This window comes from Chenopodium quinoa, unplaced genomic scaffold (genome assembly GCF_001683475.1).
Source record: "Chenopodium quinoa cultivar QQ74 unplaced genomic scaffold, ASM168347v1, whole genome shotgun sequence".
NCBI lineage: Eukaryota > Viridiplantae > Streptophyta > Magnoliopsida > Caryophyllales > Amaranthaceae > Chenopodium > Chenopodium quinoa.
This window is the reverse complement of record NW_018742987.1, coordinates 2,246,964-2,274,673: the sequence shown is the minus strand read 5'-3', so window position 1 is coordinate 2,274,673 and position 27,710 is coordinate 2,246,964. Positions and strand designations below refer to the sequence as shown.

Below are 27,710 nucleotides of genomic sequence, written 5' to 3'. Positions count from 1 at the left end.
CACTATAATTTGTAGAAAATAATGACTGAGGTGATTTTTTCTATTTTAAGGGTGACTTATTTCCTTATGTTACCAATAATTTTAGGGGAATTTTCTAAGGTACCCTTGCTTGAGGTCAAGTGGAATATAGCTAGTATATATAGTATAAATTGCCTCTATAGTGTAATAGCCTCTATGGTGGCCTTGTGGGTATACTCCATGACTTTTTTTGAACCATATTACGGAGTACATTTTTTCTTATTGATTGATCGATCCATGCATGTTACAAGTATTACTTATATAATGACATTCATTTTTGTTTTCCATGATCAATAAATGATTTTGAATTTGATTCAAAAGGTTGGTAAATAGTGCATAAATTAAAGTGTGGCATATCAATGAGGTTATTACACTATAGAGGTTATTACACCCAACTAATCACACTTGATTACTCGTTTTTAGACAGGATTGGTGTTTAAGTTTTTTCCCTTTTGGTTCAGCTTAAAACCACTATCACTATTAGCGGCTTTAGAAAAGAGACTGCACCTAACTAATAAATCAAAGTTACAACCCTTCAAATCACTCTAACTAAGTATATAACATTATCCTAAACCATCACTCTAAGTATATAACATAATCCTGAACCTTAGTCATCCGCTTAATCATTTGATTGAGTTAGTCCACTAAATTGGTATCGAAACCAATATAACATAAAGGTACGGGATCGAATCTCATCCACCATCCTTTCAGAGTGGAATTCGCACCATAAAAAAGGCTTTCATGTCATGGAGAGTGTTATGAAAGAATCATGAATTGGCAAAATCATCTTTACTTCTTCTCTTCTTCTTACAATGCCTATTCAAACCCTTCAAGTCACTCATTAATTCTGCGTTACTTGATGCCTGAAGATCGTTCTTGCACTTCTTAACCGGTAAATTTTTTCATGCATTATATTTTTCTATAATTTACATCATAATTCTGCATCAAAAAAATTTCTTGAGCTTTGAATGATACCATTTGCACTTCTGCATGATTAATGAATTGGGTATAATTTTAATTTGCTGTTTTTATTCTTTGATGTTGGCAATTTTGGATATTAATTCATATTTATGTAATTTATTTTTGGTTGCTCTGTGTTTGCAGTTGTTCTTTGCATTTTAATTTGATGCTTTGAAACCCAGAAGATTTCGAGACTATAAATTATTGTTTGTTTGTTTTTTGGATTAATAGGTTTATGGGGTTCGAATTTTTTGATGCAATTTTGACTTGATTGATGATAATGGTCAAATAAATCTAATCTATAGAAGATAGGGATTTAGGGTTTTTTGGATTCTATGGTTTTGGACTTTTGGTAAAGTGTAATTCTAGTGCTCAATTAAGACCATTTATGAAGAATTCCGAATTGGATAATCTTTTAGTAGGAGAACATCTTCATATAGTGAATTAAGAAGAATGCCATTGCCATTGGTAGTCCAAAAGTATTTTTCGATTGAGATAAGCCAGAAAACTCCAATGGACCTTCGTCAAGATAGCTTGATCTCTCGTTTGTGTGTTTCTCTTCATTATAGGACCATTGATAATCATCTTTTACTTTGTGTTTATCTTGTGGGTATTTCAATACTATTCCCAAGTTCGGATTGGTATGTCTTGAGCTCGGTGCTTCCTCGAGTATGTGTGATGTCTTTGATGGGAGATGGGTATCGGACTACAACTATCCTTTGTATAATTCTTCACCATCTTCGGTGTGTCCTTTTGTGGAACAAGGTTTCAATTGCTTGAGTAATGGGAGATTGGTAGGAAGGATAAATTCTAATTTAGAAAGAAAGCCCGAAATTGGTGATCCTTGATTTGAATGCATTTAACATATTGGGAAGGCTTAAGAGAGTTTACGAAGTGAAAGGAACACAAGTACATAACGAAAACTATGAGACACTTGGTTTCATTCCTTTATATAAGGAATTCTACCTGTCTGTTTTCCTTGTACAACTTGGTATCGCGACAAAGCATTCTCCAAAGAGAGTGAAGTCAACTCTTATGCCTGACTAATGGATGACATTAGCAAGGAGTGGGTTATGGCTTAATGCAGATGCAATTATATTCAACTCGCGACATTGGTGGATATCGTTAAAGTTATGTGAAATACAAGTCTTCTGGTGCATATAAAAGTATGTGATCCAAGATTCATTTGTCAGTTTTTTTCAACTTTATAATTTATCATTCTTCTATACTTACATGGCATTAATTTTGTTTATGCAGCCATTGTTTTTTTTTTTTTAAATCTAAATTATATTTTCCATTGATTAAAATTTAATGGTATTATATGTGACATTTATAATACAACAAGATCGATACCTCTCCGAAAATTAATACAAGATAAAAAAAATATCAACTAGTCATTAGTTATCTTCTATCCATTTAAACATAAGTATAGATTCTAAAATTATCCTAAGGAAGGATTTTTCACTTGATTGGTTATGTTAACATACGTGTATTTCAACTTTTTTTACCGACTAAAACAAGATGAATAATGTATTACTCCGAATATAAAAATTATATCCCATAAAAATTTTTAATGATAAAAAAACCAGATACCTACCTAGGCTAGACTTCAGCACTAATTAATACTTTGTATAATGCTGTAAAGCATTCCCCTATTTTTACATTGAATTCTACTTGGAAAATAATACACACATAGCCATGAAGATCGCCTTGTTTTTTCTTGTGCTTTCTCTACTGCATGTATCCTCAATTGCTGTAAAACAGGTAAATAACTCTCTCTTTATAATTCTTGAAATTATGTAATGGTACTTATCTACTTGACAACTTAACTTAAATTTGCGTACTTGTCTTAAAATTTTGCATCAATTGTATAGTCATACATAGTGTATATGGGAGCACATTCACATCCCGAAAATGCAACAATGGAGGTTTTTGATCGAGTGACAGATTCTCATCACGAATTCCTAGCAACTTTCCTTGGAAGGTACATGTATATAGGAAATAGGTTCATGGTTAGTATATACAAATTTTACACTCATACTTTGTAATTATTTATTTATTTATTTTTGCGTAAACAGCCTTGAAGAGGCAAGGGATGCAATCATCTACTCGTATACAATGCATATTAATGGTTTCTCTGCTATCCTTGAAGAGCATCATGCAGCGGAAATAGCAAGTTAGTAAACATTGAGTAAATTTTTTGATATTTCAAATCTTATTTATGAATATACTTTTAAACTACAATAAAATAAAAGTATACTCAGGTACATTAAGTCTAGCCTATGATGATTTTTATTGGCGTGTATGTTACAATTTTCTTCTCTTTAATCAAAACTTATACAGTTTGTTTTTAATTTAAACTATGCAGAACATCAAGATGTTATTTCAGTGATTCCTGATAAAGTGATGGAATTACACACTACACACTCTTGGGATTTCATGTCACTAGAAAATAATGATCTGCCTAGTGTTTCATGGAAAAAGGAAGCTCGATTTGGGGAAGATACCATTATTGGCAACCTCGACACTGGTATTATCTTCAGCTACCTATTATGGAGTAACTCCTATAGATATACACATTCATGTGTATATTTTGCTTGTATGAAATGACAATTACGAGTAGTCACTAAAACATAAGAAGTGACTCTCATATACTCATATGAAAATATAATATACTCATGCCTAGCTTTTATAAACTATTTAACTATGCTTACATTAGATTAACTACTGCCTACTGGTTAGGTGTTTGGCCCGAATCTGAGAGCTTCAGTGACGTAGGCTATGGACCGATTCCATCAAGATGGAAAGGTTCTTGTGAGAACTCCAATAACACGGCTGGAGTTCATTGCAACAGGTTTAATTATTGTCCACTGCTTCTATTTCTTGCTCAAGACTTGTAAATCATACTTTGGACCTAATGTACAAATTATGGAGTATGTGTTAAAACAATTGTATTTGCATGCCTAAATCATCTTAGGAAATTGATTGGAGCGAAATGTTTCAACAAAGGATACAAAGCTTCTGGTGGAAGTATTTCAAAATCAATGGAATCAGCACGAGACTACAATGGTCATGGGTCACACACCCTTTCAACAGCCGGAGGCAATTTTGTGCCCGGAGTAAGCATAAACGGTATCCCTTTTGGGACAGCAAAAGGCGGATCACCAAGAGCACGAGTTGCTTCATACAAAGTCTGTTGGTCTTCAATCGACGGAAGGGCTGGATGTTTGACTTCTGACTTGTTAGCAGGTTTTGACATGGCCATTCAGGACGGTGTTGATGTGGTCTCCATATCGGTTGGAGGTACAAGTTCTGACTACTTTGATGATGTAACTGCCATTGGAGCCTTTCATGCATTTCAGAAAGGTATTGTTGTGGTGTGCTCTGGTGGAAATTCTGGGCCTTACTCTGGCTCTGTCACAAATGTTGCTCCTTGGATTATCACTGTCGCTGCAAGTACTATGGATAGAGAGGTCCAGTGTTTGTTGAACTCGGTAACGGGCTCCGTTTCAAGGTAAACTAGCTCCATGGATTGTGGAATTAGGTTACTTTTACAAAACACTTGTACCAACATGAGGTCTAATAGTACCAATGGATAAATATAATTATTGATTAGATTACCTCATTTGAAACATGTATTCATATAGATTCATTCTAGTTAAATTTTTGCTTCATCATTGTGCAGGGTTCAAGCCTATCACAAGCATTGCCAAAAGATACACAATATCCACTAATCTCTGCTGCTGATGCAAAACTTGCCAATGCATCTGCTAATGATGCGGCGTAAGGACAATTTTTTTTTTTTTTCAATGTTAACAGTTTTAATACACATACCATTTTTAGTGACTGATTTATTTGTTCGTGTACATGTAGCCTTTATTGCATGGAAGGTACATTAGATGAGAAAAAGGTGAAAGACAAGATCTTGGTCTGTCTTAGGGGAATCACTGAGAGATTAGACAAAGGCTTGCAAGCTAAACGTGCTGGAGCGGCTGGCATGATCCTTTGTAACGACGAATCTCATGGGAATCAGACCACAGCTGATCTTCAAGTCCTTCCTGCTACAAATATCAATTTTCAAGATGGATTAGCTTTACTCAATTACATCAATTCCACACAGTAATAAATTTTATCTACACTATATATGTCATTCCTCTGTTTAATTCCTGTTTTTGGGTTTTTATTTATTCTACAAACTTTGTCTTTTATAGGAAGCCCACAGCTTACCTCACTGCCCCAAAACAAAGTTTTGGTGTCAAACCTGCTCCTCGCATTGCTGAATTCTCCTCAAGAGGCCCAAATCCAATTACACCAGAGATTTTGAAGGTCTTTTAAAAAATTACAGGTCTAGATTAGTTGAAAGATGTATGTATAACACTGAGGCCTATCTCTTTCTATGTGTTTTACAGCCTGATATTACAGCACCAGGTGTTGATGTCATTGCTGCATACAGTCCTGCAGTGAGTCTAACCGGGATACCTGATGATGACCGGAAAGTTTCTTTCATGATAGACACTGGTACATCTATGTCTTGCCCTCATATATCTGGTATCGCTGGCCTTCTTAGGACGATGCACCCTACGTGGAGTCCTGCTGCTATCAAATCTGCTATAATGACTACTGGTAAACCGTAAACCTATCTATTCTTATTATAATTGTGATCAACCTTATTAATGGTATGTACATTTTCATAATTTATAACGCAGTATGTTGTGATGTTATGTTTGTTTTTCATTTACAGCTAGAACTAGAGACAACACAATCAACCCAATGGGAGATGAAGTTTACGGTAAGGCTACACCATTTGGTTATGGTGCAGGACATGTCAGACCAAACCGCGCCATGAATCCTGGGTTAATCTATGATCTAACCACAACAGATTACTTGCACTTTTTATGTGCACTTGGATACAATGAGACTAAGATCGAAACCTTATATAATGGTCAATACAAATGCTCAAACTCAACCTCTAGCATAAATACTATTTTGAATCTGAACTACCCGTCGATTACAGTTCCTAATCTTTCAGACTCCACAACTGTTACTAGGACTGTAACGAATGTGGGATCTCCTGGAGTCTATGTTGCTCGTGTTCGCCAACCATCTGGAGTATCAATTACCGTGAAGCCAAAGGAATTGAAGTTTGAGAAAAATGGAGAGAAAAAGAAGTTTGAGGTGACTCTGACATCAAAAGGTCTGAAGTCTGAAGACTACAAGTTTGGAGAGTTATTATGGTCAGATGGCAAGCACTTTGTTAGAAGTCCTATAGTAGTTGCTACTTCTGGTTGATGTAATTAGGAAATAGGTTTTAGCTTTTTAGGTTATTAGAGTTAAATGTGGTAGTATGGTTACTTATTTAATACGAAGTAGTAATTAGGGGAAAAAAAACTGTATATATAATTATAACGAGTTAATAGTGAGTTAGCTACTGCCAGTAAACTTATACTATAGGCTATCTATACTCCTTAAATTCTAAATTCTTTCCAATTTGCTTAGCTTGAAGCAAATTGTGCATTGCTCTGTAATATTTACCAATTTCTATTTGAAATCGCGATTTTAGTGTGACAATGTAATGATACAGATGCTACATTACCACACAAGTACACACCTAATGCTTTAAACTTGCTATCACTTTGGTTTGTAGGGGTCGTTTGGTTTGTACTTCATTGATGTTATGTATGAGGTGCAGATACCAACGCCTCTAGCTAAAAAATCGAGTTCAACATACAATGTACTTCCTCCGTTCTTTATTACTTAACCCGTTTTGACTTTTACACTATTTACCACCCCTCCTTTGACCGTCTTTTGTGAATAATATGTAAGGAATAATATATTCATGAATGATTTTTTGGATTCGTCTCAATAAGTACTATCATAATATATAACTTTTATAATTTTTACTTATGGAGACATGGAAGAGTGAGAAGATGCCGTTTGAGTTAGTTTGCGTTGATCTTGACATTAAGTGGTTGGGGATCAGGGGGATCCATTTAGACGTTGCTGATAATGCTTTAGAACCTGAGGAGCTCAAGAAGCTTGACTTCACGGCCATGGATGAGGATGATTTAGCTGCTGCCAAAGAACTATTGTTCGAATCAAATTTTGTGAACAAGTCCCCAGAGAGGGTTGCGGAGGTGAGCAGGATGATTGATAGGAAGTTGATGGTCAGGGTGGCTGATCTTGATACTGTTGATTTTCTTCTCAAGTATCTTCCTACTGTGATTCAAGGCAACAAGTGGATTTAGGAAGCCTATCAGGGAGTAATTGTTATGAAATCGGTGCAAGTTATAAACCAGTAAATAAGCTGTTTAAAGGCAAATTAGATGGTTCCACCCACCCAATTGGACTCCCAAAGGGTATTAGCGACCATGGTAAACATTTCGAAAATTATTATTTTTGGGCGAAAAACGTTTAAAATTTCCGAAATTAAAGGCTAATATCCACGCTTTAGAGAAATTTTGGAGGTTTCGGGGCCCGGTGTAAAAAAGTAATAATATTTTAGGGGATACATCTCGAGGTCATATAATGCCGTTTGGAATCATATATAATCATTATATGTTGTCATAAATGTTCGTAGTAGGCTTGAGTTAATGAAATTCGTGCAAGTTGTAAACCGATAATTAAATTGGTTGTTTAAAGGCAAATTCGATGGTTCCATCAACCCAATTGGACTCCCGGAGGATATTAGGGACCGTGATAAACATTTCGGCAATTTTTATTTTCGGGCGAAAAAAAGTCAAAAAAAATTCAAAAATGGAAGGCGAATATCCACGATTTTTGAGAAATTTGGAGTATTCGGGGCCCGGTGTCTAAAAGTCTTGACAGTATAGGGAATACATGTCAAGGTCATATAATGTCGTTTGGAACAATATATGATCATTATTTGTTGTCATAAATGTTCGTGGTAGGGTTGAGATAATGAAACCGGTGCAAGTTGTAAACCAATAAATTGGGTGTTTAAAGGCAAATTGAATGTTCCACCTACCCAATTGGACCCTTGGGGGATATTACGGACCATGGTCAACATTACGGCAATTTTTATTTCCGTGAAAAAAAAGTCAAAAAAATTTCCAAAATTGAAGACTATTATCCGTGCTTTTTTAGAAATTTCGATAGTTTCGGGGCCGGGTGTCGAAAAGAAAATGAGATTTTAGGGGAAACATCTCAGATCATATAATGTCGTTTGGAACCATAAATGATCATTATTTGTTTTCATAAATGTTTGTGGTAGGTTTGAGTTAATGAAATCGGTGCAAGTTATAAATCGGTAAATTGGTCGTTAAAAGGCAAATTGGATGGTTCCACCCACCCAATTGGACTCCCAGAGGGTATTAGAGACCATGGTGAACATTTCAGCAATTTTTATTTCCGGGCGAAAAAAAGTCAAAAAATTCCTAAATTGAAGGCTAATATCTACGCTTTTTGAGAATTTTTGGGGTCTTCGGGGACCGGTGTCGAAAAATCTTGAAATTCTAGGGAATACATCTCGGGGTCATATAATGTCGTTTGGAACCATATATGATCATTATTTTTTGTCATAAATATTCATGGTAGGCTTGAATTAATGAAATCGGTGTAAGTTGTAAACCGATAAATTGGTAGTTTAAAGGCAAATTGGATGGTTCCACGCAACCAACTAGACCCCCGGAGGGTATTCGGGACCATGGTAAACATTTCGGAAATTTTAATAACCGTACGAAAAAAGTCAAAAAATTCCAAAATTGAAAGCTAATTATACACACTTTTTGAGAAATTTCGAATGTTTCGGGGCTCAGTGTGGAAAAGCATTGAGATTTTAGGGGATAAATCTCGGGGACATATAATGTCGTTTGGATCCATATATGATCATTATATGCGGTCATAAATGTTCGTGGTAAGCTTGAGTTAATGACATCGGTGCAAGTTGTAAACCGGTAAATTGGTCGTTTTAAGGCAAATTGGATGGTTCCACCCAGCCAATTGTACTCCCGGAGGGTATTAGGGACCATGGTAAACACTTTGGCAACTATTATTTCCGGGTGAAAAAAAAAGTCAAAAAGTTCCAAAATTCAAGGCTAATATCCACGCATTTTGAGAAATTTTGGAGGTTTCGGGTGGAGCTGTTAATTCGGGTAAACGGGTCAGGTTTTGATCGGTAAGAGTTGGTCGGGGGTCAACTCAGGTTGGGTCAATTCAGATTAATTCCATAACCTATGTGGGTCGGGTTATGGTTGGGTCATGCTTGAGTTGGGTTACGTCGGTTTGTACTTCTTATCGGGTATGGGTCGGGTTTAGGTCGGATTGATAACAGGTTTGGTAACATTCGGGTCGGGTGAACAATAGGTCGGGGTTTAATTCGGGTTTTCACGGGTTAGGGTAATTTTCGGGCTCGAGTCGGGTTCGGTTCAAGTCAATTATTTGCAGGTTAGAATCAGGTTGGGTTATTCTCTTTTGAGTTGGGTTCAGCTCAAGTCAATAATTTACGGGTTATAATCAAGTTGGGTCATTTCCAAGTCGGGTCATTCTCGGAGTCATGTCGGGTTATGTTCAAGTCAATAATTTGCAGGTTAAAATCAGGTTAGGTCATTTTCAAGTCAGATCATATTCGAATTCAACTAACGATAAATAGATTATTATCATTTTTCTCAAGCTTATTATTTCCTTTGACTATAATATATATAGGAATATACTAGGGAACTATAGTTTATAATTTAGGAAGATAGTTCTCTCCTTTGACCATACAACAAATATATACTATATTTATTATTTAACTCTTAAATTTGAGGATGATATTCCTTTCTTTTGCTGGCTTGGACCGACTTGTTCTCCCTAGACAAAATGCTTTGATCAACAATAATAAGGTGGTCTAAATTGCATTTAAGGTGATTTGAAATCGGGTCAGGAACAATTTGGGTTTAATTTAGGTCGGGTCAATAGCAAGTCGTGTTGATTTCGAGTCGGGTTAGTAACATATCGGGTTGAATTTTTGGGTCGGGTTAGTAATAGGTGTGGTAAAATTCGGGTCGGGTCAATAACAAGTCGGACTGAATTTAAGTCAGGTCAATAACAAGTCGGGTTAATTTCGGGTCCGATTTGTAACAGGTTAGGTTAAATTTGGGTCGGGTTAGGAACGGGTCGGGTTGAATTCAAGTCAGGTTAGTAACAAGTCGGGTTAAATTCGGGTTTTGAGGGGTTAAAACGAGTTTGGGTCAATTTCGTTTCAAGTCGGGGTCGGTTCAGGCCAATAACTTACGGGTTACATTCGAGTCGTGTCATCTCTAGGTCGGTTTATGTTCGGGTCTCACGTACTCGGGTCAACACGGGTCTAGAATTGGTTTCAGGTCGGGTTTGGGTCACCATTTTTTCGAGTTCAGATGGGTCGGTTAATAAACGGATTTAAGTCGATATTTCGGGTCAACTTTTGACAGCTGCACATTTCCTTTTAAAAAAAAAAGTTTCAAAAAAAAAATGACAGCTGTGGGATTTGAACCCACGCCCTTTCGGACCAGAGCCTAAATCTGGCGCCTTAGACCACTCGGCCAAACTGTCAGGTGTTAACTTCTTAAACAATTAAATACTAGAGACCAATTAAAAAAAAAAACGCAATCATACAGTAAGCATTTGATTTGATTTATTAATCATCGTCTTAATTTTTCCTCGGTTAAAATAAATTTACTCCTTAATAATGTATTATAGTTTATGCAGGTGCTTGGATGTGGAAGATCAATCTTGTTGCTGTTTCGCGGTGTTTCGGTGTAAGGTATGTTGAAGATATAGTATGATAGTTGTACTGCATTACATTAGTTATGAATATATGATACTATCAGTCCAATATTTCTGTTAGTTCTTGCAAAAAAAGTTGCTAAGTAAAGACAAAAGTTTATACTTTTATCATGCATCATCTCAAATATAAGCAATTTCCGTAAATTGATTGCCAGGGAGGCTACAAGATGGGGTCTAATTTAGCCAAACATTTGAATTGAATTTACATGTACTTGATCCTGTGATCTAATATTACAAAATACAGACTATATTTGTTCGTCGAATATGATTTATTGTGGTAAAAAAGTAGGTCGTATGTTTTGTAAGAGCTAATTTAGCTCAAACCATACATTATATAAACAATCAAATGTAAGGTTTTACAAAACAAAGAATCATGTATTCTTTTGGCTGCTTTTAACAAAGAATCATGTTTTCTTGTGGTTACTTTCCTTTGAGTCTTATCGTCGTTGTGCTAAAATCCTTTGTCCCATATATCTGCAATGCAAAGATATTATAGTAAGAAAACAGGAAGAGAAATTACCAGATAGGAGAACTTAAAAACTGATAATGAGTAAGGGTGATCATTGGCAACATAAATACCTTCCGAGCATCATCACAGTAGCTTGAGGATTGGTCCCTGGCGAGTCATAGAATGTAGACCCATCGATAACCCTTAAACCTACTGTGCCAAGAACCTTATAGTCCTTATCGACGACTTTATTAACTTGACAACCTCCATGATAATGCCATATACTCAATACTGTATCAATGCAAAACTGTTCCAAAGAAAGTGCAGTGGAAAAATGCCTTGGCCTTAAGTTTAGAGGGAAGTTGACAACAATGTTTATAAGTGCTTGTGTAGTCATTCCTGGTACACGGAACTTTGAGAAAGGTTCTGATTCTATGACCTTTATAATGGTCTCCATTCCCATAACACACCTTTGTAGGTCATCTGGATCTTGGAAATAGTTGAATCTGACAGCAGGATTGTCATTTGGATCTACGGTTGCTAGATGCAAATATCCTGAAGAGCGCGGACCAGCAATCTTTTCTAGGATACAGCCACTATTGATGGTTCCGTTCAATAGAGAATGCATGTATTCAATTGCTGTATCCAAGTCTCCTTGTGTAGTTATCACATTAGGTCCATCAGATGATTGGCTAGCCTGCACATATTCAACAATATCCTCTGTTAGTATCCATATATCCAATAAACTTTATAATATTGTTTTTTTTTACAAGAACTTTATAATATTGTATAGCCTTGAATGTTGTGACATTTATGAATTATTCTTCATCTCGCTGATGATTATAATTCTAGATCACTCTTATCAATTGTCTATCGAAAATCAAAATGATTTTAATTTACAAAAATACCTTACATCTCACTATTACCTGCTTCTGCATCAGTTTCAGAATTGCTTTATAAATCAAGTACATGATGAAAAAAGATATTTTCAACTAGTAGCTAGTCATCTGTTGTGCTTTTAAAAATGTTATCCTCCAACATAAAATATGACCTTTAATTATGGATATGGAGCTGTGACATATATTCATGCTTTTAATGTATACTTGAAAAGTTGAAATACGGCATTGCTTCACATGATGTGGATATGAAACTTAGTAATTTCACCTTTATCTACTTAATTTTATAAACTCGAGGTCAGATATCGACATCATCATATCTATTGATCAAATACTTCAATTGAATACAGGAGGTTTAGGGGCCTCAAACCTGGGAAGTCAGCATCTGAGCAGCTGAAGGAAGATTCTGCATGAAAGCTCGTACATTACTTGAGCCACTTGCTGCTTCAATGAAACTACCAAATTCAGTGATGCCAACAGCTTGAATCAGGGATGTTTCCACACTAATAGGAGAAGGAATGAACAACAGATTCATGGGATTATCAGCCATTCCTTGTCCCACCTGAGGCTGGTCCAACACCACTTCGATACCATGAAGCATAAGCTCAGTAGCTGGTCCAACCCCACTTAGCATCAGCAATTGTGGACTTCCTAGTGCACCTGCTGATAAAATCACCTCATTTGCTGCCCCTGGTCGTAGAAATGCTTTGTGCACGATTCCGACTGAATCCTTGAATATCACTCCATAAGCTCTTGGCTTCCCAAGCTCTGCATCAACACCAATGAATACAATCAAAATATGTCACTGCTATTGCAGTTTCAATCAGTAAGGTTCTATCTGGTCATTTATATATCTATTGGCTCTGCTAAGAGATTAGAAAACTGAAATAAGGCCTAAAGTATTTTGTCAAACCTCCTCTCTAAAACTCTGATAGCCTATTATATCTGTTTTAGTCTTGCAGTCTCTAAATCTTCGAATTTTTCTGTATCTAGATCTAGGCAAAAAATTTCTCAGTTGATCTGTAAACATGAAATTCTATCCAAGTAATAAAAATGACTTCTCCAACACTGCAGGGTCAAGGATTAAAAAAATCTATACTATTGTCCGAGCTAAACCCGAACTTCATGTGCTTCTCATAGATATAAGGAGACACTCTGTTACTTGGACTCGGGTATGTACTTAAGTGCCAAACTCGGCTACTTTCTATGAAATACTCCTTGATTTTGGTCCAAGACATAGTGTCAGAAGGTTGAGGATCTAACATGGGTACTTGAACTGAAATGAAGAGTCCCGAGTAAACGGAGGAAAAATAAACAGAACTGCTAGCAGAGATCGTACAATTATTAATCAAACAATTTCTTATACGTACTGAAAAAAAAAATAACACATCAGTCTTACCTCTCCTGCTGAACAAGATTTTCTGAGCTACAGCATACAAATAAACAGTAGCTCTTCGAGGATCGGCATACTCTAGCAAATCAGCAGCTGTATGTCTGTGACCATTGTTATCAAATATAGTCCCTCCAAATTTGGTGCCATGAATATGGTCATAGGTAAATCCATTATAAGGCTGCACACCTGCCTGCAACAATCCATCTTTAACCGCGGTCTGAAACTGCAGCATTGGTGGCTCAAATGCAACCTTCCTCTCAACCCAAGCATACGACTGATTCACCAACCCATAATCCCATCCAACTTTAGCCACAAACTCAGGGGGAGCCCTCGTGTAGAACCCGGCATTGATGGCAGATCCTCCACCTAGAACACGAGCACGGGCGTTTAAGACACCGTCTTCTGATACAAATCCTTGTGACGGCGAAGATGGAGAAACATTAGCAAGATTAGCTCCGAATGAGCCTATATCTTCAACATTCTTGTTTCCATAAGGTACTCCTCCTCGCTCTAACAATAACACGGTTGCACCATCTGAGAGAGTTGCTGCTAGTGAACACCCTGCTGTTCCTCCACCAACAACTATGTAATCAAAGTAGGAAACTGCAGGAGCCAATGTTGCTGGTTTCACAAAGGAAAAATGTGGGGCTGCAACATAGAAAAAAAAAAAAAACATATTAACTCAAAAGATTAATTTAAATCTGTGTAATCACAAAAATGAAATGAGCAAGTATTATTCATGTTTCTTGTCACATAAACCATATACTATATGGTTTTTGTTAAATAAAAAGTTAAGTCGTCACACAACAATTATTTTACCTTTCTCAGCAAAAGAAGCATAAAAGAAAGAAACTCCAAAGATGAAAATGAAGGCGAGTTTACGACACTCAGAATCCATGAGCAAGGTAATCTGAAGGTTATAAATTTTGTGAAGAAGCAACAAAATATAATGGGAGGCAACTACTCGTCTTTAAATAAACTCGTAACGCCAATGCAGCTAGCACAAAGAAATTTTAGTGCATTTTCCTTTGAGGTAAAAAGATCTTCCCTTACACTTAGTCACAAAATAAGGTAATTATTGTTCAACAACATTTAGCTTTTTTTGTGACACATTCATCTAAAGATTATTGCAAGCTAGATTCTAGTAAGCATGCTAAATGCACATTCATCTCCTTCTCCTTCCCCTTCTCCCCCTCATATTTATAATTTCTCGGTATCGCCTCGTATTATTACTTTAAACACTACTTGATTACACAAAATCCTTGGAGGCTATTGATTGTGGGTTGTTAATTGTTGAAGTTGGTTCAAAAAGCTTGCACTTGCATTGTGAGCTAGACTTGTCTCCCCTACATCCTGTCATTTTCTTCATTTTTTTAAAATTTTGGTAAAATTATTTTATTTTTTTTTCTAGGGAAATGGTCATATATTTAGTACGTGGATCAAATGTTCTCCATTCATAACTTGTCCTTGAGATACCATAGTAGTAAATGTGTATTTTATTCTATACATATAATTAATATTTGTCCATTTTTAGGTCCAAAAATAATATTTTTTTTGACTTTATTATTAAAAGCTGTTATTTCCTCTGTTTTTTCCATGGTATATGAACTAGAATGACCAATATACATTGGTTTAGAGAATAATGAAGAAACTATATGTTATTTTTCTTGTCGGTAATAAACGATAAATTTGGTTGGTTATTTTTCTGATGGAAATCTCAGTTATTATATGACAGAAGAAGATAATAAAAGGCAATCACTTTTGATACATTTATGACTGACTTTTTTTTTTTTTTTTGATGATTTTAGTTAAGCCAGTAATTTGGTCAATCAAATGTGCATGCATGTTTAATGTATAAATGTTGTATTATTGAAGCAAGTTGACACATGAGGTGGTAAAATTTGAACGTGTTTTGTTTGTATGTGTAATTTTATTTGGTTGTTTGTAAGTGACCTAGCTTTAAACTTCTTGTACATTGAGTTTGTTTCGGGTGAAAACAATGGGACCTTGCCGAAGGTCCGATGAAGTGGAGAAGACTAGATTCGATCCAAGAAATGTTGGGCCGAAGGTTTCCTGCACAGTAAACACACGTAAACTAGCCTCGGGGGTGTTGCCGAGGAAGGCCCCTCCGATGCTAAAGTCAGTACAGTGTGTAGAAAGAGAAGACTATGCAAGAGAATTAGTTGCTTGAGGCTTTGCTTGAATGAATGCACAAATGTAATATTGATGGCTTTTATACCTCTTCATACATGGAGAAGTTGGGCCTTAGCCCAATTGGCTTGCCTTGAGGGCTGATCTTTGACTTTAGCACAATTGGAGAGATGAACCTTGACCTTGGGCTTTTAATTGGATCATTTAATGCCTAAGCCCAATTGGACTAAATTGGACCCAAACAACTTGCCCCCCAGACCCGATTTGGAAGGATGACGGGTCGGGTTTGATTTAATCAGAAAAGGAGGGAAGTGAATGATTTAATTAATCCAAAAATTTGAATTTAAACCGTAATTAATGAGATAACAACGGTTAAGGCGGATGATTGTGGAAGTTGGACGGATAATGGGCAGTTTAATCGCAAGTTCGTGTGTTTAACGGTTACTTAGTGGGGTATTTAAGAGAAATTGAAACGCGGACTCCCCGTATTCCCATTTCTGGAGATATAATCAGAGGTGCGTCATCTCTCCTCACTTATCCACCAACACAAACCCAGAATTCTCGAGAGAACCCAAGAACCCGCATCAAAACTTCGCAAATTCCCCGAGCATTAAGCTTAGAAACTGAGACTTGCCACTACGAATTCGTAAATTGGCAACTTTCGCTTCAGATTAAGGTAAATTCCTTTGATTTTAGTTTATTTTTCTTCGAATTCGAACTCCTTCCCTTTTTTCGACTTTTTTCTTCGAAATTATCAATGGCGAGAGGAGTTAGGGGTAGAGCCCGTGCTCCAAGAAGAGCAAGGCCAATTCCCGATCCTAGGAACAGGATTGGGACCTGGAATGGACAAAGACCAGAGTCTGACCCTGCTGAAGGGATTAGGGCGACTCCAATTTCCTCGGCTCCTCCTCAGAGAACGGAGGGGCCGAGCGCTTCTGGGCGATGAAGTTCCCGCTGTCCTTTGGGATATCCTCCCTGGGTTTTCAGAGTGGGAGGATGCCGAAGTAGCTTCGGCCATGATAAAGAACCGCCCCTACTCCTGGTGGGTGGAGAATTCCGAACAGTATCGGTTTGCCGAACAAATTGAGTTTCATTACGACATCCTTGAAGCTGATGGGTATTGGTGCCGAATGCCCGTGGCATCCGATAGAATCCATCGTCCACCCCCGGGGTATGTGGGGGTGTACACAAGACAACTTTAGTATGGGCTGAGGTTCCCTTTGGACGTATTCGTCCGAGACTTGCTGATCCATTACAATATTTCCCTATGTCAGCTAACTCCTACTAGCATCCGAAGGGTGATGACATACTTATGGGTCTGCAAGTTCTTCAAGTATGTGCTGAACCTGCACTGCTTCAAAAAGCTTCATCGGCTAGTGCCAAATATTCAAAGTGGGCACGGAAGTCATGGTTCTGGGTGGTACCGGATTGAGTCTCGACCCCAGTACCTAACCATGTGGCCGACGACTCTTCAGACAAGGACTGGAGAGGTCAATGGATTTAGGTTAGGGCACCCACGGACCCGGGCCACCCTTGCGTCTTCAGCGCTCCCCGGTACCTTGCTGAGCATGATCCAGACATGGGAAGTTTAGGTCCCCCCGCAGATAACGGCTCAGATCCAAACCTTAATCAACAAAGTATCTTCGACAAGCTGCCGAACCGGGGGGGGGGGCAGCGGCCGAATGCAGCATATCCCGGAGACTTGGCTCCCCGATACGCATTATGTTTTCCAAGAGAACATGCTAGCAGCTGTCGGCCTCAGCCGAAAGTTTAAGGATGGTAAGCTTCTTCGGCTGGGGCTGGGGCCGAGGCTTTTTAATTATCTCTTTTTCTCCTCTCACTTCGCTTTTTTATGCTGTGCCAACCTAACTGAACTGACCTTTCCCCTTTTCTTTTTCAGAGCGGGACGAGACCAACGTCGGCATTAACTACGCTCGTCTTGGCGTCAACCGAGAACGAGTTGTAACTGATCGGGCCCCCTCTATCACTGAACCGAGGCATAGGGAAGTTCATCTAGACTCTTCCCACTTCCAAATTGAGGCTGTTGCTCTGTATCAGAGGCAGAAGCCTTGGTGGAAGAAGAGAGATCCCTGGTTTCAGCTGCTGAACGAAGAAGCTCAAGCTGCCCGTACGGCCGAAGAGGTTGCACGGGTTATTGAAGCTTGTGAAGGAGGAGAAGGGTCCTCCAGGGCTGCTGAAGAAGAAGCTGCAGCTAGGGCAGCTGAAGAAGACGAGGCTTTGCTGAAGACCTCGGTGAGCTTTCAGACTTAACTTTGTCTGTTTCTGTTTTTTTTTTTTTTTTTTTTTTTTGTACTCACATTCTTCCTCCCCCCTGTCTTTTACAGTCTGAAGAGAGTAACAAACACAGAGAAGGGAAAGCCCCTGTTCGTCCCGAAGACCAGATACAAGAAGAGTCTTCAGACTCAGACATGGACGAGCAGCCGCTTCAGAAAAGGCGCCGAAGAATGGCCATCATCGGCCCGCATGACTTTCAGCGGAGGTCGATGACCATCGCCGTTGAAATAAGGGAACCCGAGGAAGGCAATGGATCGCCGAGGGTTCCCCGGCCACCACCTCAATCACCTCCAAAGACCCCTCCGCCACCTCCTGAGATGGAGGTGGATCAGAAAACTCCCGAATCTAAGGGAGGGGTCCAAAAAGAAGTTCAGGAGAGTGTTGCTGAGCACAAGAATGAGGATGCCGTGATGCCCAGTGCTGAGGGTTTCACAGCAGACATTGCAAGAGAGGTTGAGGCTTTCGTCCTCACCCCTGAAGAAGAAGAGGTCATAATAATTGACTCTTCTGAGAAGGAGGATGCTGAGCCATCCAAAGTTAAAGAAGCTCCGTCATCATCCTTTCCTTCCTTCCAGACTCTGCAATCTGGAGAAATGGGTTTCTCGGCCCCCCGAATTCCAATCCCAGATCACATCTGGGACCTCATATGGGGTCAGAACCGAGAAGGTGTTGCATCCTACTTCGGCGATTTTGCTGGCACGTCCGAAGTAGATAGGGCAAGAATCTGGTTGCTGAAGGCCACTGCTGGGATGGGCGAATCCAGCAGATCAGTTCCTGACCCAGCCAGGTCTAACCAACTGCTGATGATGCAGGTGATTTTCCTTGCCTTTATTTCCTCTAAAATTCAGCTCTATTTTTATTTTTTATTATTTTTAACTTGTACTCCTGTTTTCAGTTCGTGCACAATCAGACTCTCACTGTAGAGCTGATAGATACCCTACAAGATAGGGTAGACGCTGCCGAGCACGACAAAAAGGTAGCCGAAGAGGAGTTAAAGCTTGCTAAGCTAAAGCAATCAGCAGCTGAAGAGAAGCAGCAGAAGGGTGAGGAATACGAGAAAAAAGCTGCTGAAGCCCTCAAAACCTTCTGCGACGCTATGGAGAAGGAAGTTTTTCCCCCACTGATGGAAGGGGAAAAATTCCTCCAAGAGCACATGGGAGTGGACATCTCCAAATTCAAGGCTACCATTGAGAGCCGAATCCAGGAAGGAGCTGCTGCACAAGCTGAAGTGCAGCAACGGCTAGAAGCTCTTGAAGCCAGCAGAATGGCTGCTGAAGAGATGCTCCAAGCCAGGGATGTCCAACTCTCAGAGGCTGCTGCTGCTGCTAAAGCTCAAAGAGCTAAGCTCCAAGAAGCTGAGGTTCAGCTGATGGCCAAAAAGGAAAAAGTGGCCCAGGCTCAGACAGAGGCTTCCCAAGTTCAGCAGGAGTTGAATGAGCTGAAAGGTTCCTCCTCCAAGCTCGCCGATGAGCTGAAGAAATCCAAGGAAGACTTGGAGGAGACCCAGAAGAAGTTGGCTGATGCTGAGGCTCTACTCAAAGTCTGTGTCTATACCCAGGAGGAATATGAAATGGGCTTCAGAAACGGGTTCAGAGTCTGCCTAAGAGTCTGCCTTCATGCTGAGCCGAAGCTGGACTGGTCCAAATGTGCTGAATGGGTCCAGAATCCCGAAGACCCTCATATGAAGTATGCAACTCCAGTCGAAGCTGAAATCCTTAAGGCTGAGGAAGCCGAAGAAGAAGCTGAGAGAATGGAGTTGGAGGCTGAACAGAGGGAAAGGGAGGCTCGGCAGAGTGCAAAGCCTGCTTCTTCCGCTGCTGGGGCTCAACAATGCTGACCAGTCTGATCCTCGGGCTGAAGCATAGGAACTCGGGCAGTCGTCTTCAGAATCTTGCGGTTCATCATGCGCTCAACTTTAGACTTGCCGCTTTCTGAATTTTTTGCCTTGTTTTTTGCTTCAGCTTGTCTTGTCGTACAAAACAGTTTAATTTTTTTGCTTCTGTACGTATTTCGGCAGCTGTTATTTTCCGCTTGTGGGCGGCTGCCGATACAGTTTATTTGAACTTGTAGCTCAATTTCTGAGCATAAATTATTAATTTGATGTTCTTTTCTTCAGCTGCTTTGTTTTTGAGTGCTTTACTGTTTCTTCAATTCTGCTGAACATAAACTTGCACTGGTAGTGCTTCTTGCCCCCCCAGAAATTGAAGTATGGCTTCAGCTGAATAAACAATTTCTTTATTTCTGAAAAATGGGTATTCGAAACACAGGGCCAACTGAAGGCAATGCTTCGGGATAATGGCTTTCTGGGATACAAGGCTCAGTTAAGGCAATATCCCAGAATTATCCATGGTCTCATGTCTTTGGAGAACAAATCTTACTGAAGCTTGACTTCATCTGAAAGACTAGAGTTCTTTAAAAAATGGATATCCGAAACACAGGGCCAACTGAAGGCAATGTTTCGGATAATGGCTTTCTGGGATACAAGGCTCAGTTAAGGCAATATCCCAGAATTGTCCATGGACTCATGTCTTTGGAGAACAAGTCTTACTGAAGTTTGACTTCAGCTGAAAGACCAGTGTTCTTTAAAAAGACGAGTTTTGTCAGCAATCTGAAACCCAGTTACCCGAAGGCGAAGGTTTCAGACGAGGCTGAATAAACAATTTCCAACTGTTGCTGTTATCCTTGATTTTCTGTCTATCATTGAAAAATGGATATCCGAAACACAGAGCCAACTGAAGGCAATGTTTCGGATAATGGCTCTCTGGGATACAAGGCTCAGTTAAGGCAATATCCCAGAATTGTCCATGGACTCATGTCTTTGGAGAACAAGTCTTACTGAAGTTTGACTTCAGCTGAAAGACCAGTGTTCTTTAAAAAGACGAGTTTTGTCAGCAATCTGAAACCCAGTTACCCGAAGGCGAAGGTTTCAGACGAGGCTGAATAAAAAACCCTTAAAGAGTAGATAGAACGAAGAAAACTTTGAAAGGATAAAAAGTTGCAAATATTTATATAAATGGTGGCTCCAAGGCCTTTCATTAGTTCAAAATGTACTTACAAAGATTGTTCTGCCCCGAAGGGTTTACACATGATATTTTTTCAGTACATCAGCGTTCCAGTGATTTTTCAACTCAGTTCCATCCAACTGCCGAATTCGGTATGTCCCTAGCTGAAGCTCATCACAGATTTCATAAGGTCCTTCCCATGCTGCTGAGAGTTTCCCATGGATTCGGCCTTTCTGAACTGCAGCAGCATTCCGAAGGACAAGGTCTCCAATTTTAAGAGGCCTTGCATGGACCCTTCGGTTATAAAATTTGCTGATTCTCTGCTTATAAGCGGCCATTCTGTCTCGGGCTGAGTCTCTTACTTCGTCGAGGAAATCGAGAGATTCCCTCATAAGTCGCTCATTCTCAGCCGAGAAGTGGTGCACTCGTAGGCTCTCAGAGCCAATTTCCACTGGAAGAACGGCTTCGGCACCATACACCAATTCAAAAGGTGAATAGCCCGTTGCCTCTTTTTCAGTTGTCCGAAAGGACCAAAGGGTTCCAGGGAGCTCCTCCAGCCACTTGGACTTTTGATCTTCCACCCTCTTCTTGAGGGCATTTAGGATCTGTTTATTTGCAGCTTCGGCTTGTCCGTTACTTTGCGGGTGGCATACCGCTGAATATGCCAGTTTGATGCCGAACTGATCTGTATACCGCCTCAATGGTAAGTTATCAAATTGCCTCCCATGATCGAAGACAAATACTCTCGGGATGCCGAAACCCAACCTCAATTTGGGGCCTTCCCATGATGCTGAGAGTTTCCCATGGATTCGGCCTTTCTGAACTGCAGCAGCATTCCGAAGGACAAGGTCTCCAATTTTAAGAGGCCTTGCAAGGACCCTTCGGTTATAAAATTTGCTGATTCTCTGCTTATAAGCGGCCATTCTGTCTCAGGCTGAGTCTCTTACTTCGTCGAGGAAATCGAGAGATTCCCTCATAAGTCGCTCATTCTCAGCCGAGAAGTGGTGCACTCGTAGGCTCTCAGAGCCAATTTCCACTGGAAGAACGGCTTCGGCACCATACACCAATTCAAAAGGTGAATAGCCCGTTGCCTCTTTTTCAGTTGTCCGAAGGGACCAAAGGGTTCCAGGGAGCTCCTCCAGCCACTTGGACTTTTGATCTTCCACCCTCTTCTTGAGGGCATTTAGGATCTGTTTATTTGCAGCTTCGGCTTGTCCGTTACTTTGCGGGTGGCATACCGCTGAATATGCCAGTTTGATGCCGAACTGATCTGTATACCGCCTCAATGTTAAGTTATCAAATTGCCTCCCATGATCGAAGACAAATACTCTCGGGATGCAGAAACATGTAATGACATTCTGCCAGATAAATTTTCTGACAGTTTGCTCTGTAATGTTCGAAGCTGCTTCGGCCTCGATCCATTTACTGAAGTAGTTAACACCAACTATCAGCCATTTTTTCTGGTACACAGCCTCTGGAAATGGTCCTAGTATATCCAGTCCCCATTGGGCAAACGGGAGTGGATTAAGGATCGACTGAAGATCCCTTGCTGGCTGGTGGATAACTGGAGCGTATTTTTGACATTTTTCGCATTTCCGGACCAGCTCCTTAGCATCTGCGATCATGGTGGGCCAGTAATATCCAGCCCTCAATGCCTTGTGGGCTAAGGTCCTTCCCCCAATGTGGTTCCCACAGACGCCGAGGTGAATCTCCCGTAGGATATAATCTGCATCTGTTGGTCCCACGCATTTCAGCAATGGGGCTGAGAAGGACTTTTTCAGAAGTTCCCCCCTGAAGACAATGAACCTTGAGCTGGTTCTCTTCATCTTGGAGGCCAAAGCTTTATCTTCGGGAGTTTCTCCCCGAAGCTTGAAAGCTAGGATGGGGTCCATCCAACTAGGCTCTGGGTCAGCGCAGCACACTTCAGGTGCTTCGTCGACACTTCTCTCTCGACGCACTTCTACATATACAGATCTGTTCAGCTCGGTAAGAGATGAACTGGCAAGTTTGGAGAGTGCATCGGCTTGAGTATTCTGACCCCTTGGGATCAGCTGAACCTCAAAAGTTTTCAGCTCTGCAATGACTGACTTGGTCTTGGCAAGATAAGCTATCATGGAGGGCTCTTTGGCCTCGTAGCTGCCGCTAATCTGATATGCAACTAGCTGAGAGTCTGTTTTCAGGCAGACATGATCGACTTCCAGGGAGATGCACAATTCTAGGCCGGCGATTGCTGCCTCATATTCGGCTTCGTTGTTCGAGGCCTTAAAAGAAAATTTTAGTGCATACTCAAAGGATTTGCCTTCGGGAGAAGTTATCACTACTCCTGCCCCCGAACCGTTTTCGGTGGAAGATCCATCCGTAAACACGGTCCAGACTTTCTTTTCATTGTCTAGCGCTTCTTGTTATGAGCATTCGGCCAAGAAATCCGCTAGAGCTTGAGCCTTAATGGCAGCCCTCGGACGGTAGCTGATGCTGAATTCGGTGAGCTCAAAAGCCCACTTGGCTAGCCTACCAGATTTTTCAACCTTGCCGAGAACTTTTTCCAACGGCTGATCAGTTAAGACCACTATCTGATGGCAATCAAAATAGGGCCTCAGCTTCCGAGCAGTTACTACTACCGCGAAAGCGAATTTCTCGAGTAGAGGGTAGCGAGTCTCGGCATCCGTCAGTGTATGACTGACAAAGTAGATCGGTTGCTGACTTTTACTTTCTTCCTTCAGCAGTACTGCGCTGATGGTGGCTGGGCTAACGGCCACATACAGGTACAAAGTTTCTCCTTCATCTGGGCTAGCCAGCGTTGGGAGTTGAGCCAGATGCTCCCGAAGCTGTTTAAAGGCGTCTTTTTGCTCTTCCTCCCAAACGAGCTCTTTTGTTTTCGGGAGTTTCAAAGCTTTGAAGAAAGGTAACCCCTTATCCGAAGCTCTGGAAATGAACCTCGAGAGGGCTGCCATTCTTCCGGTGAGCCGCTGAACATCCCGCTTTGTTTTCGGCTCAGGAAGGTCGAGCGCCGCTTTGACTTTGGAGGGATTGGCATCAATCCCCCTTTTGCTGACTATGAACCCAAGGAATTTCCCTGACTTCACGCCGAAGACACACTTCTTCGGATTCAGCTTCATTTGATGCTTTCTTAAGGTGGGGAAAGTTTCAGCCATGTCCTTAACATGGTCCTCAGGTTTTTTGCTTTTGACGATCGAATCGTCGACATAGACTTCCATGTTTCGGCCCTTTTGATCGGCAAAAACTTGATCCACCAGCCTTTGATAGGTTGCCCCAGCATTTTTCAATCCGAAGGGCATCATTTTGTAATTGTACACCCCAGCGCTCGTGACGAATGTTGTCTTTGCTCGATCGTCGGGGTTCATGAAGATCTGATGATACCCCGAGAATGCGTCCATGAAACTAAGCAAGGCATGGCCACTTGTTGAATCGACTAGCTGATCGATCCTCGGCAAGGGATAGAAATCCTTCGGACAAGCCTTATTTAGGTCCGTGAAGTCAACGCACATCCTCCAGGTACCATTGGCCTTCTGAACCATCACCACATTTGCCAGCCATTCTGGATATTGGCAAGGCTCGATGAAGCCTGCCTCCAGCAATTTTTTTACCTCGGCTGCGATGTCTCGGTTCTTATTAGCGGAGTAATTCCGCTTCTTTTGCTTAATTGGTCGATACGTTGGGTCAGCATTAAGCTTATGGGAGATGAGGTCTGGACTTATCCCGGGCATATCAGTTGCCGAGAAAGCAAACACATCTCTGTTGTCCCGAAGGAGCTGAATAAGTTCACAACGGGTGTTCGGATCAAGGTCCATCCCGATTGTTACGCATTTCTCAACGTCTCCTTCGGCCAACTCAACTGTTTCAGTCTGTTGGTCCATGTCCATTGCTGATGGACTGGACTCTTCATAATCTGGCCTGCTGCCTATGTCAGCAGGTGTCCCAGTCTTTTTGTTCTTCGGCTGGCTCCCTGAGTCTTGTTGTTCAGCTGAAGAGCTAGCCTTTTCCCTTTCGGGCCCTTTACCTCTGGGTACAGATCCCTGGGCCGAAGCACTTAGGCCTTTCGGCTTTTTTGTGCTTGGCTCTCTTTCTTTTTCTTTCTCCTCCTCATCCTTGTCGTCATCTGGGCGACTACTGGATGGCTTGAGGTAGTTGCACCTTCGGGCGTCCTTTTGGTTGCCCTGTATCCTTTCGGGGAAGCCGGCGTCTGAGATGTAAATCATCAGCTGATGATAAGTTGAGACGACCCCTTGGATCTCATGAATTATGGGTCTCCCCAAAATCACGTTGTACACTGAAGGAGCATCAATGACCAAAAATTCAATCATGACGTTCCTGGCTGCCTCATCGCAGCCGATGGTGATAGGAAGTGTTACCTTCCCATCTAGATAAGTTGAAGCCCCGTTGAACCCGGATACCGGGTAGGGTACCGGCGTAAGGTGCTTGGGCTTCAGCTTGATTTGATTGTAGGCCTTTCGGAACAGAATGTTTGCTCCGCTGCCACCGTCAACAAGGACCTTACTGACGTCGTGGTTGGCCACCGTGGCGATGATCACCAACGGATCCTCGTGAGGGAACGTTATCCCCCGGTTGTCGGCGGCTGTGAACGTCATGTTCGGCACCGGCGATTGGGGAGACTGAATGTCAGCGTTGTTCACCTGGTGAGTCAAAGCCCTAAGGTGTCGCTTGTGCTCCCTCCGAGAGCATATTCCTCCCGAGATAACATTGATCAGAGAGAATTTCCCCTCCGGCTTTTTACTATTCTTCCGGGGGAAGTCGAGGTCTTGCCGAGAGTCCTTTGCTGACTTCTCGGACTCTTTTTTCTCGCGGTGATCCGCGATGTATTTTTTCAAGTATCCCTTCCGGACCATGTCCTCTATCTGGTCCTTCAGTTGGATACACTCCTCAGTGTTGTGTCCCGGAGACTCGTGGAACTCGCACCACTGATTTTTATTTTTTCGCTGATACCACTCTGGGAGTGGTCTCGGATTTCGGTAACTCTGCTCCTCCTTCGTCACGCTGTAAATTTTGGCGCGTGGAAGAGAGAGCGGAGTGTAGGACTCGTACCTGCCTGTGTATGAGGCAGATTTTTCCTTCTTTGGGTCGCTGGCCGAAGATTGCTCCGAGGCCTTTGACTTTCCCTTTGCCTTATGGCCTTGGCCTTCAGACAAGGGTATTTGTCTTTGTTTCCCTCCCCCAAATTGAGGTTGGGTTTTCGCTTTGTTCCATTATTCGGCTCGGATGAACTTATCCGAGGCATTCAGAGCTTCCTCCAAGGTCTGCGGGGTATGCATGACCATGAAGTCTAGGAACTTCCCGGGCTGAAGGCCATTCTGCATTGCAAAAACGGCTAGCCCCTGGTCCAGCTGAGAGACGCTGGATGACTCGTTACTGAAACGGGTCAGATAGTCTCAAAGGCTTTCGGTTTCCCCCTGTTGCAGACTCATGAGTTCTGCAGTAGTCTTCTCTCGGCGGTTTGCCGTGGAAAACTTGCTCCTAAATTTGGAGGACAGATCATCCCACCCTGTTATGGAGCCTTGCTTTACTCCCTTGGAGATCCACGCTTGCGCGAACCCCTTGAGAGTGGTTGGGAAATATTTGCACCCAAGTCGCTTCGGATCTGGGGCAAAGATGCATATGAGTCTCATACGAGGCCACGTGGTCCTTCGGATCCGAGGTCCCGTCATATGTGATGTGCGACGGTATTTTAACCGTGGGCACGTGCTCTTCCAGTATCCATTGCTCGAATGGCGAACTGGCGGGTAGCATAACGGCCTTGCCCTTGTTCCTGGCCGAAGGGACCGCGCTCCGCCCTCTTAGAGAGGTAGGAGTGGTTTTCGTCCCTGGCTGGGAAGTCTGGGCCTTGGCCGCAGGGAACGAGAGGCGACTGCGCACGCTCGGTTCCTTACCGCCGAGTCGGTCGAGGACGCTTCCGCGAACAGTCTCAGGTTGTTCTCGGTGAGTAGATTCTGGCCGAGAAGCTGAGCTGCTGCTCTTATGCGTTTCTGGTCGGGAGGATGAGGATCCTTTCAAAAATTGAGGGTTCTTTTTCCTCTCTTTATCATTTTTCCAGGTATCCTTTCCCACTCTTCCAGTTCCCGGAAGGAAGGAAGCTTCCCACCATCATGGTCTAGCTTCCTCCGTTGATGCCGGGTATGCGGAGGAGTTCGATCACGAGGTGGTGGCATATTTTGTGCCCTCATTGCCTCCATGAGCACTGCCAGCGCTCTTGCCACCTCCTCCGAGCTGGGCCCCGTCAAAGGGGTCCTCGGCCGAGTATGGGAATGAGGGCGCACAGTCGATGGTTGGCTTTGGGGCACTGAATGTGTCCTATGATCGGACTCACCCCTGCTAGACCGAGAGTGACTCGGCCTATGATGAGAGTCATGAATTACGGGAGAAAGGGAATCCTCCTTGTATGATCCTCCCCCCGAGCTGGCACCCTTGGGAGAGTTCCGGTCCGGCGAGGGTGATGGTGTAGGGGTTTTAGGCTTTTCGCCTGCTCCTTGACGGAGGCCTTTGCTCTTGCGGTTCTTAGCCATTGCTACTAAGATTATTGCAAGATGATCTTGGTTAGAAATTTGGCTTAAAGATTTTTGAAAGTGTTCCCCACAGACGGCGCCAAATTGTTTCGGGTGAAAACAATGGGACCTTGCCGAAGGTCCGATGAAGTGGAGAAGACTAGATTCGATCCAAGAAATGTTGGGCCGAAGGTTTCCTGCACAGTAAACACACGTAAACTAGCCTCGGGGGTGTTGCCGAGGAAGGCCCCTCCGATGCTAAAGTCGGTA

General features: G+C 41.6%; 1 protein-coding gene, 1 non-coding gene and 1 pseudogene across 2 annotated transcripts; 1 reads left to right on the top strand and 2 right to left on the bottom strand.

Annotated features, from left to right (window-relative positions):
- Positions 1–737: 737 nt before the first annotated feature.
- On the top strand, positions 738–6,583 carry LOC110729731 (annotated as a pseudogene).
- A 3,843-nt stretch (positions 6,584–10,426) lies between these two features.
- Positions 10,427–10,506, bottom strand: TRNAL-UAG. Its single transcript has one exon. It is a non-coding gene; the product is annotated as a tRNA-Leu (tRNA).
- Positions 10,507–10,851: 345 nt separating this feature from the next.
- Positions 10,852–15,011, bottom strand: LOC110729730 (protein HOTHEAD-like). The gene is made up of 5 exons (XM_021909516.1): positions 14,297–15,011; positions 13,484–14,125; positions 12,455–12,852; positions 11,320–11,885; positions 10,852–11,214 (listed from the first exon to the last, which is right to left on the bottom strand). Exons 1-5 carry the CDS (start codon positions 14,373–14,375, stop codon positions 11,178–11,180), a joined length of 1,722 nt encoding a protein of 573 aa, XP_021765208.1. The 5' UTR covers positions 14,376–15,011; the 3' UTR covers positions 10,852–11,177.
- Positions 15,012–27,710: the final 12,699 nt, after the last annotated feature.